This window comes from Camelus bactrianus, chromosome 9 (assembly GCF_048773025.1).
Source record: "Camelus bactrianus isolate YW-2024 breed Bactrian camel chromosome 9, ASM4877302v1, whole genome shotgun sequence".
Classification (NCBI taxonomy): Eukaryota; Metazoa; Chordata; class Mammalia; order Artiodactyla; family Camelidae; genus Camelus; species Camelus bactrianus.
The window spans coordinates 7,587,696-7,605,198 of NC_133547.1; the positions used below are offsets into that span (position 1 = coordinate 7,587,696).

Sequence of the window (17,503 nt, forward strand, 5' to 3'; positions counted from 1 at the left end):
GTGTTCGACTTAGCTGTTCACTCTCTACCTCCTCCACTAAAGTCAGCTCTCCCAGCCCAGGGGCTTCTGTCTGCCTTGTTCGGCTGCACCCCTCCCTGTGCCTCGAACAGGGCCTGGCACCCAATAGGTGCTCACAGATACAGGTGAGCTAAGCCTTCACAATCCCCTTCCCCACCCACGTGTTGCCCCAACCCCCAGTCTCCGAACAAAGCACTGGGGTCAGGGGGGCGTCAGTACAGTTTTAAAAAAAGGATCGTTTTTTAATTTACAAGAGTTCTAAATGTACAGAATTCTCCTTTTAAAAAATCGTTATACACAATAAATACAGTACAAAAAAATTTATCTTACAGTACTAGTTTTGTCTCCAAGATTTCAAAATCTGGCGCGGGTGGCTGGCGGCAGGAAGAACGGAGGGAAGACTGGTGGGGGAGGGGATGGGAGGAAGACCCCGGTTTCCTGTGTTGGAGGTGCTCAGATTTAAGTTGAGGGACTGGAGGCTTCGAACTCTCTTTCTCTCGAGCACACACAAAGGGACAGAGGACATGGAGCGGGACGCACACACATGGATGTGACAAAGGTGCCCGCGGGCACAGCGCCCCCAGGTGGCGGGCCGGGGATGCTGGCTCACGCCGCCCCTTCCCTACGCTTCCTTTCTCAGCCTGTTGGGGGCGGTGGGGAGAGGCTGAGCGCAGCTTCCGAGGACCCGGCCAGCTCGGAGCGATCTCGACGTGTGGATCCGTGATGCCACACAGACCAGCCCGGTGGGTACCCGGCTATGCGGGAGCAGTGGGGACAACCAGGGAGCCCCCATCCCTGGCGAACACACACGTGTCCCCTGTGGAGGGGCGGAGCGGGTAAGGAAATGGAAAGAAATAGGAAATGACACACCAGGATTACCCCCTCCTTTGGCGAGGGGCGGGGGACATTTTACATTACAGCCCCCTCCCCAAAATCCATGGCCCCCACCCAACACCCCAGCTGAAGCAGGAGATGGAGGAGGAGGCCTTTGTGACTCAAATAACTTAGGCAAGAAAAACTCAAGGGGTCCCCGGCTCAAGTCCCCCAGGAGGCTGAGGTCAGACGCCCCGCTGCACCCCCTCCCGGCGTCCTGGCAGGGCGACGGGACGGGGGAGGGAAGACCAGCCCGATGTTATCTGTTCAACGTCCTGGCGCCGAGGCCACCATTGTGACTGGAGGGCGGGTAGGCCTCTGGCCTGTGCAGGGGCGACCGGGAGGCAGCGGTGACCGCCGTCGGGGCGGCGTGGGAGTAGGGGGGTGCGGGCGTCCGGCCGGGGGCCTGCTGGAGGTTCAAGATGCTGTCGATGGCGCTCTGGAGGTGTTCCGTGAGCGTGTCGTCCTGCGGGCTGTCGCTGGAGAAGCTGGCCTGGTCCACGTCGGGCGACTCAGACTTGCGCCGCTTGGCTGGGGGCAGCGGGGGCGCCTCCCAGCCAGGCTCCCTGCTGCCGCTGCCCTGCCCGGCGCCGGCCGTGGGCTCCGATGGGGCGCCCTTCAGCATCCGCTGGTACAGCTCATCCTCCACGGCCGCCAGCTCGCGAATGAGCCCACCGGTGGCCTCGTCCACTTTGGAGGGCAGCGGCGTCGGACTGCTGCCCCGGGCTCTGCCGGTCGCCGCCCCCTCGGCCGCCCCGCCGCCCAGGGCCTCCGCGTTCTCGCGGTACGTCTTCCGGAGGGGCAGGCGGGGGCAGTGGGGGGCCGGCGCCGGTGGCTTGCGGTCAGTGGCGGCCGGCGGCGGGTGGTCCACCGTGCCGTTCATCTGGCCAGTGGAGGGGGGTGGCGGCGGGGGCCGCGGTGGGGGTTCGGCTGCCTTGAGGGCGGCAGGGGGCGGCGGCGGGGGCTGGTGCACCGGGTCCAGGGCCGTGTTGTGGACCACCTTGCTGAGGCCGGCTTCCTGTTTGATCTTGAGCTTCAGGCCGATGCGGCTCCGAGCCTCGTAGGTCTTGATGGGCGGGCGGTTGCGGGAGGGCATCGGGCCGTCCTCGTCGGCGTCCAGGGAGGAGGTGGCGGAGGATGAGGAGGACGAGGACAGGGAGGAGGAGGATGCCCGGGCCCAGGTCACGGAAGGGGAGCCGCCCGCACCACCGTGCCGAATCACCAGCTTGGTGGGCAGGTGCAGAGGGGGCTGGGCTGGGGCTCCAGATGCTGAGGACGGTGGGAGACCATGGCCCGGGAGCCGGTGTCCATCAGAAGAGGCGGAGACCGGGAGGCCGAGAGAGCGCGAAGAAGACACATACTCATCTGTAGAAACGGGGGGGAGGGGGGGGGGCGAGGAAAGCCAGGAGATTAGCGGAAGCACAAGGCACCTGTCGAGCAGAGCTAAGAGAAGCCGATGTGCACTGAGCACCTACTATCCGCCAGGCTTGGGGCTAAGCCCTTGACTCATCAAATCCTGGGGACACACTGCTAGGTGGGACCCTTTCCCCCAATTCCCCAGTCCCCCTAATGTGAAAGCACTGGTCAGCACCTGAGAGTCGACGCCACCTTAACTTTTGCAACCCAGGCACCTTGCTTGCCTCACCCCAGTCCTAGCTCTGCTCTCCTTCTTTTCTAACCCCGGGTGGTGGCAAAATGTTCCCTCTATCCACGCCAGGATCGAGGAGGTGAAATGGACACACGGTGACAGAGCAAGGTGAACTCAGCCCTCTCCGGCGGGAAGGCGAGGCTCGGGCGCCACCCAGTGGTGGAGTAAGGTAAGGCTGGGCACCACGCTCCTGGCTCACTGTGGTCTAATTCCGCCTCACTGCGCGGGTAGGAGTCCGGGACACCATCCCATCCCTCTCACCGGGCTTCTCCTTGGCCAGCTGTTTGTCCAAGGCCAGGGTGGTCTTTTCCTCCTGAATGAACATTCGGTCGATCATGACCATCTCCGCTGAGGGGCTCACCCTCTGACGGGGGGAGGGAAGAGAGGATGGCAAGTGAAGCAGCGAGGTGGGGGAGGGGACGCGAGCCACGAGGGATGGATGGGAACAGATTCCAAATTGTCCTTCTTGTGATCTGACCACCAGCCTCCCTCCCTCTTTCCTTCCCTCCAGAGGCTTCAAGGAGCAGGAGGCTCCACTGTGCCCAGACGCGGAGGTCCGGGTCCCCCGGGGAGGAAGGTGATGGTCACCCTACCCGGGACTCCTCCAGGAGCAAGAGGCGGTATTTATTGAGCATGGCCTGGGTGCGTTTCAGCAGCTGCGTGGAGACCGTCTCAAATTCTTCATCCACTGTGGAGGAAAAGAAGAGGCCCAGAAGCTCAGACATTTGGGGACGGAAAGACCCGTCGGCCAGCACAGGGCTCGGCGCAACCCGACTCTCGGGGTCAAGGGTGCCTGCAGTGCTACGCTGGTGTCTGATCCTCTGCACTCTCCGCAGTCATCGCCAGCCCCTCCACGCAACAGAGACAAGGTGGGGAGAGTCCCAGGGAGGCCTCACCTTTGTGGTAGTCGTTGGGGGAGGGGAGGGCACCCTGGTAGACATGGTAGGGCAGGAGGCGATGCAGGGCGTCCTCGAAGGAGGGGAAGGCCGTCTTGTAGTCAGGGTGCAGGACGGAGCCCTGATGTTTGTGCAAATGCTCCAGGAAGCTGCAGGATGAGAAGCACCACAAACACACACACAGAGCTGGTGGTGAGGCCAGGAGACAGCAGAGCCGGGACTCCGAGCTCCAGGCCACAAGGTAAACAATCGGGGAAACGAACGTGGCAGAAATATGTGTTAATGTGTGCTGAGCGTGCCTGTCCTGTCTCACTGCATCTCTGCGGACAACCAAACGCAGTAGGTTCTATCATTATCCCCATTTTACAGATGAGGCAATTGAGGCCCACAGAGGAGTCCAAAGCACCGACAGCGAGGAGGAGGAGGAGGCAGGGCTGGGAACCAGATGCCAGAGCTTGCGACTCATCCTCCATGCAATACCGTCTCCTGCCACCGGGGGTCAGCATGTCCCCACCCGGCCACGGGCTCAGCAGCCAACTTGGGGAGGTGTGCAGAGAGGTTGGTCCCCTGGTTGGTTGGGTGATAGGATCGTGTTCTCTCACTGGGCTCTTTTGTAGCAAAGCGCATATTAAAATGAATGATGTCTCTTTATTGTATGATTGTCTCTCCCACCAGACATGCTCATCTGTACCCTGTGCTGAGGACCAGCAGCCCCTACACACCGCGGGGCAAGACCTGGTCTATCTTTTGCGTTTTCAGAATCTAGCACAGGACTGGGCACTGTATGACTTGACCAACTCTCTCGGTGGAAGGAGAGCAGGAGAGAGGGACAGAACACAGGCAAGCATCCAATATTTACCCATCCAGCCATCTGTCCAGCCACGCACATGACCAGACTCCCATCCCTGGCACTGAGCACTGCCAGCCCCTGCCCTGTTTGAGATGCCGAGGGGGCAGCAGTGACCAAGCCCTACTGACTCCCTCCCTCTCACAGCTGGCAGCCCAGCTGCCCCATAAAAGCTCTTCACACAGTCTCATCGACTCGTCACCCATCACCCTGTTATCACTATTACCACCCCACTTTCAAGAGGGTCCTCAAGGGAAACGGCATTGCCCAAACCACAGGGCCGATGAGAGGTGGAGGGAAGGCACAGGGTAGGGGAGACACCAGGACGGGGCGCTGCAACTCACCAGGCTTCTTTGCTGGGCTGCAGTGTGGGTGGTTTCTTCAGGCTGCCCGACTTGCTCTCATACTGCAGGGGAGAGAGAGGTGAGCGGTACTGCCACGGAGCAGCCTTCCCATGGTACTCTGTTCCCCTCCACCGCCCAGCCTGGGACAAAGATGGGAGGGGACCAAAGTCTTCCGAGATGCGGTCCTGGTCCCAGCAGCGGGATGCCCCACCAGTTGCACTCAACCTCCGGGGCAGACCCAGGATGGGACCCCGTTGGGGACACAGTGAGGAGAGGGTGACAGGCTTGCCTGAGCCCTTGACACCCTCTGCCTGACTTCTGGAGTCTCCCTGCCTGGCCATCTGATGGCCCCATCTCCCTCGTCATCACCCAGCATCTGAACTGCCTTGCCATCTTCTTCCCGCCCCTGACTTCTTCAGTCTGGGTACCACCATCCTCGTTCCCCACTGATACCCCATCTCTGCTGTCCCATCCCCCACCCTGCCCTGCCCCTGAGTCTAGGGTCTCACCCCACCCATCCTGAGCTGACACCTAACAGCCTCACCCAGTCCCTCCTCCATAGTCTCAAACTTTCTCCTGCGCCCGCCCCCAGTGACCGTCTGGGGTCTCACTCAGCCCACATCTCCTATCATCACCCTGTTGTTTTAGTGTTTCCAGGGGTCTCTGCCCACCTGTCTTGGTCTCACAAATGCCCCCTGCCTGGACCGTCCTGGTGTCTCATCTGCACGTCTCTGGCTGTTTGCCCATCAGCTCCCCTGCCCTTCTGGCCCCAGTCTCAGTTCCCTGGCGACATCACTCCAGCCTTAGCCCTCCACCCTGGCGGCCCCTTACCTGCATCCCAGAGGATTTCCCTGGTCCAGATGCAGCGGCCTTGGCCACACTCAGGGTCTGGAGGTTGCTGGCAAAAGCTTTGCTCTCAGCAGGAAGCAGAGGAGGGAGGCCTGGAGGCGGGGACAAACAGGACTCTGGCACAAAGGCCCCTCCAAAAATGTGACCCCCCAGCCTGCATCCTACATTTGTCTGGTTATTCAGCCTCGGTGGCCACGCCAGCCCCGGCGTGCGTGCCCCTCTGGGAGTGAGATCTGGGGAGACAGCTCTTCCTCCTCCATCTTCCCTGTCCAGTGAGTTCTGGGCAACCAACTCCTTGGGTTCACCCACCCACAGCTCTGTCCCAGCCAGCCCTCCCTGTCATTCAGCTTCTCTCTCGACCCTGGCACCCCTCTCTCCTGGGAGGGCTCCCCTACCTGCAGTGGCCATGGGCGCCGGGGCAGGGGGATGGCTGGGGGTGGCAGGGGTCCCGGATGGGGCCTGCCCGCTGACCAGCACAGAGGCAGTGGGGCTGGTGAGGGGCCCCAGGCTGGCGGAGGTCTGCGGGGCAGCAGGGGCCCCCACGGCCTTGCTCTGGAGAATGATTCCGGACGGCACCTGAGGAGAGGGACAGGTGGTTGAGGGATGGGGGGCACCCACTAGGAGTGGGGCAGCCAGGAACCAGGGTTGGGGGCAAAGAGAGAGCCATAAAGCAGGAGGGGTTCCAATCAATCAGACTGCAGGGGAGGGCAGGGGTGTGGGGCGGGTGGTGGGCTGGTCCCTGCCTCCAATTACCTGGTGAAATCTCTCGAGAAGAGCCTTCGGCTGGGGCAGCGCCGGGAAGGGGGTGGTCACCATCTGGAAGGTCCGAGGAGGCGGTGGGGGGGGCGCTGCGGGCTCGGGGACCAGGTGGAGGGTGGGAGGGGGCGTGGGGGATTTGTGGGGCCCCTGGCCAGGTGGGAACTGGAGCTGGAAGTCAGGTGGCGTGGGGGCTGGTAGCCTGGAGGACGTCTCAGAGGCCACGACAGAGGAGGTGGAAGTCGGAGGGAGGTGGGGGGCTGGGGGAAGCGGCCCCTCCAGGGGCTGGGATGGAGGTCGCAGAGGGGGCTGGGGTGGGCCGGGGGCTGTGGGGGCCGGGGTGCTTGCAGGTGGGGGGACACCCAGCTGGTTCTGGATGACAAAGATGCTGGGCAGAGTCGGGGGGGCCTGGAGTGGGGGGCAGGGGTGCAGGGTGGGCTCTGAGGGTGGGCGGGACAAGCTCTGGGGCTGGGAAGGCGGGCGGGAGTGGGGTCGGGAGGGAGGGCGGGAAGGGGGCCGGGCAGGGTGTGGGGAGGGCAGGTGGGGGCTGTCTCCCAGAGGGGCCTGGTGAGGTAGTGAGGGGGATGAGGAGGGGCCTGGGCCCTTCAGTGGAGCCGCTGCTGGGATCTGGGCAGGGGAGGGAGGGAGAGGGGAGGGGGCGGGGGTCAGAACCAACCTTGGCTCCCATTGCCCCAAGACACTGGGGACCCCAGCCACTCCCGCCAGAAACCCCACTTCTTAGCCACCCCTTGTCCTGAGAGAAAGAAGCCGACATCCTTCCTGCCTCTCATTTCTGAACTCCCCACTTCACCACTCCGCCTGACACCCAACCACCTCACTTCATGCCCTCAAGCTGTCCCCTACATCTGTCCCCACATCATGTCCCCACCGCCCCCTTCCATTTGTCCCCCCTCACCCCTGCACCTGTCCCCCACCTCCTCACCCCCATACCTCTGCCCTCTGATCTCACCACCACCCCCCCAATCCCCCCAGATGGAGGCGAGCTCTGCAGGCTTTGGGGGGCAGCAGCAGAGGAAGCAGTGGCGGCGGGGGAGGGGGCACCACACCAGCTGCCCAGCGGGTAGGCAGGGGGCGGGGGGGGGGCGGGAGCATGAGCACAGCAGCAAGGGGTGGCTGGGCGGGGGCCGCATCCTAGCCACCAGCCCCGGCCTGACCGCCCGCTAACCCAGGAAGACAGATGCTAGCACAGACACCAGGGCTGCGTGCTGGGGTGTGGGGCTGACGATGGAGGAGGGCTCGGCCAGGGATAGGTCCGGGGTTGGGGGGGGGGTGTGCGGGTGGTACCCGGGCCAAGGATAAGGACTGAACCAGAGGATCAGGGTCCTGTCCCTCTGGATGCCAGCCCATGAGTTGTGGGCCCCCTTCTAAGTGTCCGTGGCCTCTGCCTCTGTGTCACTGTGGGGCTGTGGCTGCAGGCCTCCCCAGGAGCCATGTGAGCCTGCAGGCTATGGGTGTGGGGGTGTGTGTGCAAGCACAACTGTGTCGAACTTGCACACGCGATCCTAGCACTAGTTCCACAGCATAGACGGTGACCTCGCCTACAACACACCTCTGTCAGGGCACCTTGCCCCTCTTCCCCCAGAGGTCACCTCCCCAAGGGCTGTAACCTGGCCTTGGTGTAACACTGGATCCATTTCACAGATGAGAAACTGATGCCATGGAGCCAAAATGACTGTTCCCTGTCTTCCCTCCACCACCCAGGAATTGTGAAGCTGACCAAAGAGGACTCAGGCTGAGCGGGCTCAGGGACACCCGTCGCTGCCACGCTCCAAAGCGGGGGCTCTTTGCTGCGAGCCTCCAAAGGGGGCCAACTCATAATTCCAGAGTTACGACTTGCTTTAAGCCTCCAAGCATGGCCCTGAAGAACTCCTGGCAATTCAAAATAAAAAAACTAACCAACCAATCAATCAAGCTATACATCCCCAAAGGCTTGCCATCTCTAAGGAGAGATCAGAAGGCCGGCCCTTGGCTCTCAAGGGGCTGGTGAGACTGTCCCCGGGACAACCCTTTGGAAGGCGGTCCGATCTGGTGGTTCTGAAAGAGCCACGAGTTGACCTGGGAATCCCCACTCCGGGAATCTGTGGTAAGGAGCATTCAGGTACTTGTCCGCAGGGCGAGCCAGTGTGGAAGTATTTTCAACAGAGAAGGTAACAGAACAATCCAAATGGCGTCAGCAGATGAGCGGCTTAGTAAGGACGAAGGAGCCAGCCCACCTGACACCACCCCAAGCACAGGCTTCTGGGGGCCTGGTCAAGTGGCAACACACACGTGCCAGACGCCAAGTGGAAGGAGATCACGCAATACCTCACACAATTGCTAGAGAACTGGCTGAACTGCATTACGGATAGTGGCTTTGATAGCAGTATTGTCTCAACGCTAAATTTGCTGAATTTGGTAACTCTGCCGTGGTCAAGTAGGAGAAGGTTCTTATTCTCAACAGCTGAAATATTAAAGAAGCACAATGTCTGCAATTTACTTTCATTGGAAAAAGAAAATGTACACACGCTGAGAGCTCCGGATAAAGCGAATGCAGCTAAACAGCTGCAGGGGGTGAATCTGCTGTGGTCACCAACAATCCCCGTCTCCCCGCATTCAGTCTCCTCCCACATTGTACCAGGGTTGGTCTAAGAAGTGATCACATGTCACTTCCAAGATTAGGTTGTAAAGAAGACTGCAGCATACATTAACTATATCTCAATTAAAAAAAACAACAACATTGTGGCTTTTATCCTGGGCACTCTTTCCCTCTCTGCTGTTTGATCTCGCACTTGGGGGAAGCTAACAAAGGGGGCACGTTCTGAGCTGTCGTGTGGAGAAGCTTTGGCCTCAGTTCCTCCCTATGTAGGTCCCCCTTCTTGCCAACAGCTGCACGAGGGCACCATCTTGGAAGCAGATTCTCCAGCCCAGTCAAGCCTTCAGATGACTGCAGCCCTGTTTGATACCTTGACTATAATCTCGTTAAGAGATCACGAGCCACAACCCTCCAGTGAAGCTGCTTCCAGACTCCTGGTTCTGAGAAACCGTGTGAGATAAATTAATGTTTGTGGTTTCAAGCTGCTAAGTTTGGGGGCAGGGAAGGGTGGTCATTTGTTACACAGCAATAGATAACTAATACATCTGGTTAGAGAGTAAAGAACTCCCATGAGCATTATGCCCATGTACTAGACTTACAACTTTGCTACAAGTTTGAAATGATTTAAAAATGAAAAGTTTAAAAATAAAAAAGTTTTAAAAAAACAAAGTTTTTAAAAAAAAGTTTTAAAATTAAAAAAACAAAACAAAAAACCTCCTTCCTCATTAAAAATGCAGAGACAAATACTCACCCACTCCCCCTAAACCAAGTCAAAAAACCAAATGACATAACCGGGGGGAAATAGTTGCAATTCATAGCACAGACAAAGTTCATCTCTCTCATATATAAAGAGTCTCTAGAAATCACTAAGAATAACAACCAGTGACAAAAGGGGGGCAAAGGGTGTGATCACACAGAGCACAGAAAAGGAATCACACAAGGCTTCACTATTTCAAGAGATGCTCAACCTCACCTGTAATAAATGCAAATCAAAAGCACTCTATGGAATGATTTTTAGGCATCATATTAGGAATAAGCCATATGTCTCATAGACACTCATAAGTTGCCCTCACGGGTCTAAACTGGCACAATTTGCTACAACTTCAGAGGATAGCAATTCAGCAGCAGCTGTGCAAATTATAAGTGCACTGCTTTTACCCAGCAAATAGGCTTCCAGACAGTGACCAAAGAGATACACCTGCATGAGTGTGAAATGACACACAGACAACTTATTTACTGCAGCTCTGTGTGGAGGACCAGAGCCCAAGTGGGGTCTAACCATCAGAACAGTGTTTCCCAGGATGAATGATAGTCCACTCCTATCTGCAGAGGAATACTTCTCCACTATAACAAAGGACCCAAGAAACTCCCCACATGCTGCCCAAGTGAGTGGATAATGTGCTCCCTGCTGGGTAGAGAGAAACGGGGAGAGAAATGTAAGCTTGTATTTGCTCAAGGCTGTATATGCACAAAGAGCTGGAAGGATATACAAAAAGTAAGCGCTGAGGTTATGGGGAGGGGTCGGGGCTGCGAATGCAGGCATGGGGCGGGATGCTTTTCCCCATACTTTAAAAATGCCTTTTTTCTTTCTTTTAAATGTAGGTACTGGGGATTGAACCCAGGCCCTCGCGCATGCTAAGTATGCACTCTACCACCAAGCTATTCCCACCCTGCTAAAAAGGCTTTTTCATGATCAAATCATGTGAATTTAACACCTATGGTCAAAAAGGACAAATATTTTCAATGGATGGGAAGAAAGAAAGAAAGCCTAAAAGGAAGCTTCATACCAAAAATGTTACCAGTGGATCCTGCACAGTGGTGTTAGGGGTCATTTGTTTTTCTTCTTGGTTCTTTTCAGTGTTTACTAAATTTTCTAAATAAGCATGAAATTATTTTTATAATCACTTTTTTAAAAACTCCCACCTGAGTGGACTGTTTACGAAGAAATTCCAACTGCCCCTGGGGAGACGGCCAGACAGTTGATTCGTACAGAATTAGAGGAGGTGGCGAGCATTTTCCCGCCTGGCCGGGAGTGAGCTGGTGGCTGACCCGGGCTGACGAAGCTGCTAGAGGAAGCCTTCACTGGCACAAACCTCATGGGGGAGCAACCAGACTGGTGTTTTCCATGACATGTTTGGAATGTAACACTCAATCCTCTGTATCCCGCAGGGATTGGTTCCAGGACCCCCGTCGGGTACCAAATCTGAGGATGCTCAAGTCCCTTGTATAAATGGGGCAGTATTTACGTATAATCTACACATATCCTCCCATATATTTTAAATCACCTCAAGGAGAGCGCATGCTTACCATGCACAAGGTCCTGGGTTCAACCCCCAGTACCTCCATTGAAAAAATAATAATAAATAAATAAATAAACCTAATTATCTTCTCCCTCCAAAAAACAAAACAACAATTTTTAAAAAATCACCTCTAGATGACTTATGAGACCTAAGACAATGTAAATGCTACGTAAAGAATTGCCTGCACGTGGCGAATTCAAGTTTTGTGTGTTGGAATTTTCTGGAAGATTTTCCCTGAATCTGTAGTTGTTTGAATCCATGGATGCAGAACCCGAGGATATGGAGGGCTGACTGGATACCCTCTGATCCTGCGATTCTATTTCTAGAAATTTCCCCTACACATATTTTCACACGTGTGCAAAGCCAGATACAAGAATATTTATCGAAGTGTTGTTTATTATCCAGTCCACGGGAAACCATGGACTAGGGGCCTGAAAAAATGAAGCCTTGCGTGTTTATGTGATGAAATGAAATATACCAACAGAGTTGGCAAACCGTGGCCCAGAACCCAACTCTGGCCGGCTGCCCGCTTGGCCAACCAGTATGTATGGCCCACAAGCTAAGAATAGTTTTCACATTTTTAAACGGGTGAATAAAAGTCAAAAGAAGAAGAATATTTTGTGGCTTGTGATTCTGATATGAAATTCAAATTTCAGTGTCCATAAATAAAGTTTTGTTAGGACACGTCCATGCTTGCTGGTTTATGTAGGGTCTAGAGCAGCTCTGAGGCTGTGACAACAGAGTCCTGCAAAGCCTAAAAAAGGTTTATGGCTTTCAGGGAACATTTGCCTGGCTTCTTTCACTTTGCAACTTTGCGGGACTTTCAGCATGCCTGGCCCTGTTCAAGCACTTTACATATATTAATGTTAACAACTCTACGAAGGAGATGCCATTATCATTTTACAGGTCAGGAAATTGAGGCACAGACAGGTTAGTGACTTGACGAAGGTCACAGAGCCTGTAAGTGGCAGAGTGGGATTCCAGAAGACCTGTTTGCTAACTACCCCTCCAACAACAGTTCTCCCGGATAGCAGTTTTTCAGCCATACCTAGTGTCCAGCAGGAATGGCCCTCCCTTTGTTTTTGCTGCGGGGTACTGAGCACCAGGGGGGTGCTTGTGGGTGTGGCTGAGTTCCTTCCACCATTCATTTATTCCAGTAAGGCTCACTGAGTGTCGTCCGGGCACTATTCTGGGCGCTAGGGATCCAGCAGGGCCACAACACACCAAGCTCTCTGCCCTCAGTGAGTTTCTGTTACAGCGAAGAGTATACGTTATAGAGAGGAGCTGGCGTTCTAGTGAAAAGAGTCAACAGGGAAGATGTGCAGCCCGGTCAGAGGGCGGTAAGTGCTACAGAGAAGTAAACAGCCGGGAAGGGCCGACTGGTGACCAACTTGTCCCGATTTGCCTGGGACTGTCTCAGTTTTAAAACTGAAAGTTCCGGGGGAGGGTGTAGCTCGGTGGTAGAGTGCCTGCCTAGTGAGCACGAGGTCCTGGGTTCAATCCTCAGCACCTCCATTAAAAACATAAATAAACCTAATTACATCCCACCACAAAACAAGAACAAACAAAAAAACAAAAACAAAAACTGTTCCATTTCCCAAGAACTTCCTTGGTACTAGGTAAACTGGGCTGGTTGGTCACCCGACGAGCGAGTCTAGACAAGGACCTGGCACACAGCCAGGGCTCTGCACGTATCTGCAGGGTGTACAGCACTGGAGTGCCAGAGGACAGGCGTGCTCTGGCCTGGCTCTCAACCACAGGGCTCGGAAGTGGGGAAGGCCCTTGCTGGAGGGACCCAGGCTGGCAAACCACTCTAGAAATAGTGCTTCCAGCTTGAGTCTCTCACAGGCCAAGTGGCCCCTCTCCCCTTCCTTCCTTCTGCCTGCTTTTTCTCCCTGTGTAGAGATGACTTGGGGACATCCTGGCCCTACATCCTTCTGGGCTCTACCCTATAAGCAGAAAAACTGAAATAATAATAATAACAACAACAACAACAACAACAACAACAATAGCAGCCAACATTTATGGAGTGCTTACTCTGCGCAAAGCATACATTAACTCGTTAACTCGTCCTAACAGACCTATAAAGAAACTGTCATTCCTATTTTCCAGATGAGGAAATCAAGGCTCAGCAGTTACAGGGACTTGCTCAGGGTTAGCACAAGGTCTGGCCTATACTCAGTGCCTTTGCTTCCCTAAACTTCTGTTGATGGAATGAAGAAACTGGCTGCTGCAAGTCACATGGTAAGGAGCAGAGCCTGAGAGTGAAATCACAGCCATTTAAGGCCAAAGCCCAGCTGACTTCTGCTGGACCTCGCTGTTATTCCCTCCTCTTCCTGCCTATCCTAATCTACCTACCCACTGGTTCCTTTTGAAGGAGGACCACATCCATCCTTCCAGAAGAAAAGGTGGACTGCCTTAACCTTGTATGCTTATGTGCTAATGACTCACATGAGATGAAGACTAATTAATATGTAAAGAGTTTCAACAAATCAACAAGAAAATGACCAGCACAAATTTGAAAATGGTCAAGGGTGTGAACAATTCCACAGAAGAGATAAATAGCTTTAAATCTACAAAAACTTGCCCAGCCTCATTCACAGTGAAAGAAATGTAAATTAAAACAAAACAAGATACTATTTTTTTACCGACCAGACTGGCTGAGTTCAATATTGCTGAGGGTGCGGGCAAACAGGCACAAATCATATATTGCTGATAATCTGTTAAACCAATTTATACTCCATAGAGAGCAATTTGGCAGTATCTGTCAAACTCCAAATGCATATGCTCTCAGACCCAGCAATTTCCTTGTTAAGAACCTATCCTACAAAGTGACATATGTACAGTTTTCTTTACAGCCTTGCTCATAGTAGCTAGAGACCAAAAAGTGACCTAAATTCCCAACAACTGGTTAAATAATAGTACCTCCACACAGTGGAATGCTATGCAATTGTATAAAATGAAGTACAGTCTCTGAGATGAATTTTTAAATGATAAAAGGTGCAGAATGCATGCAAAGTATGCTATCATTTTCTTAAAAATGGAAGGGAAAGAATCCAGGTGTTATCTTGCTTGTCTGTGAGTGGAAAGGAGCGGAGGAAACCACCTTGGGGAGGGAAAGCAGGAGAGTGGGCTTTCATCCAGACCTCTCGGTATCCTCCTTGAAATGTCAGCTACCTGAACATTACTTATCCAGATATGAAAATAATTCTAGGACATGATCCGTTTCCTGTTGTGTGCATCTTGTCTCCCTGACTAGATCGTGGGCTCCCCAGGGACTGGCCCTGGTCTCAAGCATCCATGACCGTCAGGAGACCCTCAGGAAATATCTGGGGAGCAAAGGAGAGCACCGTTTCCCAAGCCAGCGAGACAGAAAGGCAGGCAGGGCAGCCAGAGAGCAAGAGGAGGGAGCGGGGAAGAAGGGGCAAGGGGCAAGGCTGGTCTGCGCTAGGACAGAGGCTGCTGGGGTTCATCTACCTGGGGGGCCGGCGCCGGGGAAGCCTGGCTGTCGGGGGCCTGAGGGCCAAGGCCAGCTCCTTTGGCGACGGGGGTGGTCGGGGCTGGCTCTTGGGCGGGAGGCGGGGCGCTGACTATGACCGAGGCGGGCACGGAGAGGTGGGGTCCCTCTGTGGAGAGGGGCTGCTGGCTCCTCTCCTGAAAGGGGCAGCCCGCAAAGGGTCAGAAAGCCATCCCTGCAGACCCATGGCCTTCCTTGACGCCCCCGCCCCCACTGATGCTCCAGAGAAGAGGGTGGTGGGAACAGCTCGGGGGGGGGGCGCCAAGAGGCTGAATGCTGAGGCCAGGGGAGCCCCAGGGTCCAGGCACTTGGAGGCCAAAACCCAGGGCAGCTCCGTCCACTCAGTCTCTGTGAGTCGACTCCCAGCTCCACCCGACTCCCATCTCTCCCGCCCAGTCTGTCTGTGTCTAGTCCACTCTCTCTCTGTGATCCCTCTCCAACGCTCCAGCAAGAGGGCAGTCTGGCTCTCCTTGTCAGTCTGTCAGTCAGCCAGTCATTCACTCTCCTCGTCTGTCTGTCTGTCCCTCTCCCTTGTCTGTGTCAGCGTCTCTGTGTCCGCCAGTTGACCCCTGTCACCCTCCGGCCTCGTCCTCAGGGACACCCAAACCTGGAGCAGGGGTGCCACCTTTGAGTGGCTCTCCATCATCACAGGACCCTCCCAAGTTGCTGCCTCAACCACATCCGGTTTCGGCTCTCGACCCCTGCCCAGGCAGACCCCGCCCTGCCCTCGCGGCCCCGCCCCCGCCCCTCCCCTGCCCGGCCAGCCCAGCCCTAGTTACCTGGGGCAGGAACATCTGCAGGGAGTCCTGAGTGAGGATGGCCGTGGTGGAGGCAGAAGGCGGCTGCCCCAGGACAATCTTCTCCGGGCTAGACGCCAGGCCTGGGCTGGGCTGGGGGGTGGTGGCCTGAGGCGGGGCAGTGGCCTGCGGGGTGGGGGCCTGTGGAGGCTGCTGCTGCTGCGCCTGTGGCTGCTGGAGGCCCAGAGGCAGCGGTGTGCTGACCGCGGGGGGCGCCGGGGGCGCTGTCTGCACCGTGAGGACGGGTGCCGCCTCCCCAGTGGCGGCGGCGGGGGTGGCCGGCTGCACAAGGCCGTCGGGGGTGTTGAGCATGGCCACGGCGCTGGGGGGCAGAGTGACTCCCTGGAGGACGGTAGTGGCAGCAGGGCCGGCGGGCGCTGGCTGGCTCTGGGTGGGCAGGCTGCCCGCGGCCAGCGACACGGGCATCTGGAAGAGTGCCGGCTGGCCCACCTGGATGGGGGCAGCTGAGAGAATGTGGGCCGCACTGTGGGCCCCGGAGTGAGGGGCCAGCACGGGGCCCAGGCTCAGCGGGCCCGCCAGGTTCTGGTTAGTGAGAATGGGGTTTGCGATGAGCTGTCCGCCCGCGTGGGGGGCTGCGGCCGCCAGGATCTGCCCACCCACGTTGGCGGGCAGGGCCGAGAGCGGCTGAGGGAGCTGGACAGCGGATGTGCCGGGCAGCAGGAACTGGTTCTGGCCCGGCAGCATGTGCTGGGCGGGGATGACGATGCTGCTGCCTTGATTCAAGAGGTGGACGCTCATGGGCTTGCTCAGGGCTCCGGGGGGCTGCGGTGGGGCTGCCCCTGTGGTGGTGGCAGGAGGCTGCTTGAAGACATTCGCCTGCAGAGCAGGTGCCGGGAAGCCTGACAGCACCACGTTCTGGCCAGCCTTGCCCGCTGCCATGAAAGTCAGGTTCTGGGGGGCCTTGGGCTGCTGCGGAAGGCCCCCCGCCTCACCCTGGATGGTGAGCGTGGCGCCTGCAGGGGCAAACGGCTTGGGTGTCAGCTGGTAGAGTTTGGGGGGCAGCACACCGGCAGGCTTGGGCTGGATGGGTGTGGGCGTGCGATGGAGGATCACGTTTGGTGCTGGAACCAGCGGTGATGTGCCGAGGCCCGGGGCCACCGCCAGCGGTTGTCCCGAGGGCGTCCCGCTGGCAGCAGCAGTGGCAGCTCCCGCCCCTCCGAACACCGAGTTCCCATTGAGCGTGGTGGCTACAGCGGCGGGGAGGTTCTTCTGGATGACCAGGCCAGCCCCCTGGGGCGAGACACCAGCTGATGCCAAGGTCACTGGCTCCGAGGGCCCAGCCGCCGAGGCCAGGTAGCCACTAACGGGCACCTGTTTGGCCAGGAGCTGGGAGGTGGGCGGGTTGAGTGCCATGACTGGCTGGCCCACCACCTGGATGGGGGCCAGGCCGAGTGTGGCTGCCGTAGTGCCCCCAGGGCTGCCGTTGGGCAGGCCCTGGAGGCCAGGGATGGGCTGCAGGGTCACGTTGCCCAGGCCCACAGGCTGCAGGAAGGGCTGGACACTGAGGGCTTTGTTGACCACGTCCTGGGGCGGGACCAGGGCCTGGTGGGTCAGCACAGTGGGCGGGGCCTGCAGCCCCAGGAGGTCAGCGCCACCAGGGAAAAGGGCCTGGGGCCCCGTGGCCACTGCTGTAGCCCCTCCGGCACCCGCTGGGCCTGCCCCGCCGTCCGTGGGCTGCAGGGTGGGCAGCTGGAAGGGGCCCAAGTCCAGCTCGGCCTCAGCTTCGAGTGTCTGCTCAGTGATGTTGGCCTCTTGGAGGCTCTGCTGGAGGATGTCGCAGGGCTGGTCAGCGCCCCCACCGCCCCCGCTGCCACCCCCAGCCGAGGGCGAGCCCAGGATGTCATCTTCCAGGAAGTCAAGGTCCACGCTCGGGGCCGGCTGGCTGGGCTCGGGGTTCAAGTGGTTGCCAGAAGCTTCTTGTACATGGAGCTGGAGGCCGGGTGAGGTGGGAAGGAAAGAGCTGAGGTTAGCAAGGGGCTGGGCTCCAGGCACAACGGCAGCAAAGGGTGTCAGGGTGGCAGGGGCAGAAAGAACCTTCCATCTA

General features: G+C 57.2%; 1 protein-coding gene across 3 annotated transcripts in view; it reads right to left on the reverse strand.

The window, feature by feature from the left end:
* Positions 1–234: 234 nt before the first annotated feature.
* Positions 235–17,503, reverse strand: part of BICRA (BRD4 interacting chromatin remodeling complex associated protein) — a 74,073-nt gene continuing 56,804 nt past the window's right edge. The window contains exons 6-15 of one of the 3 annotated variants that reach the window (XM_074369336.1): positions 15,421–17,388; positions 14,602–14,778; positions 6,229–6,858; positions 5,871–6,051; positions 5,458–5,567; positions 4,627–4,688; positions 3,436–3,584; positions 3,133–3,227; positions 2,801–2,903; positions 235–2,256 (exon numbers count right to left, since the gene is read on the reverse strand). In XM_074369336.1, the coding sequence (XP_074225437.1) occupies positions 1,151–2,256; positions 2,801–2,903; positions 3,133–3,227; positions 3,436–3,584; positions 4,627–4,688; positions 5,458–5,567; positions 5,871–6,051; positions 6,229–6,858; positions 14,602–14,778; positions 15,421–17,388 (4,581 nt within the window). In that variant the 3' untranslated portion in view covers positions 235–1,150. The remainder of the gene's footprint in view (positions 2,257–2,800; positions 2,904–3,132; positions 3,228–3,435; positions 3,585–4,626; positions 4,689–5,457; positions 5,568–5,870; positions 6,052–6,228; positions 6,859–14,601; positions 14,779–15,420; positions 17,389–17,503) is intronic. The other 2 variants (XM_074369338.1, XM_074369337.1) reach the window with 2 other exon arrangements.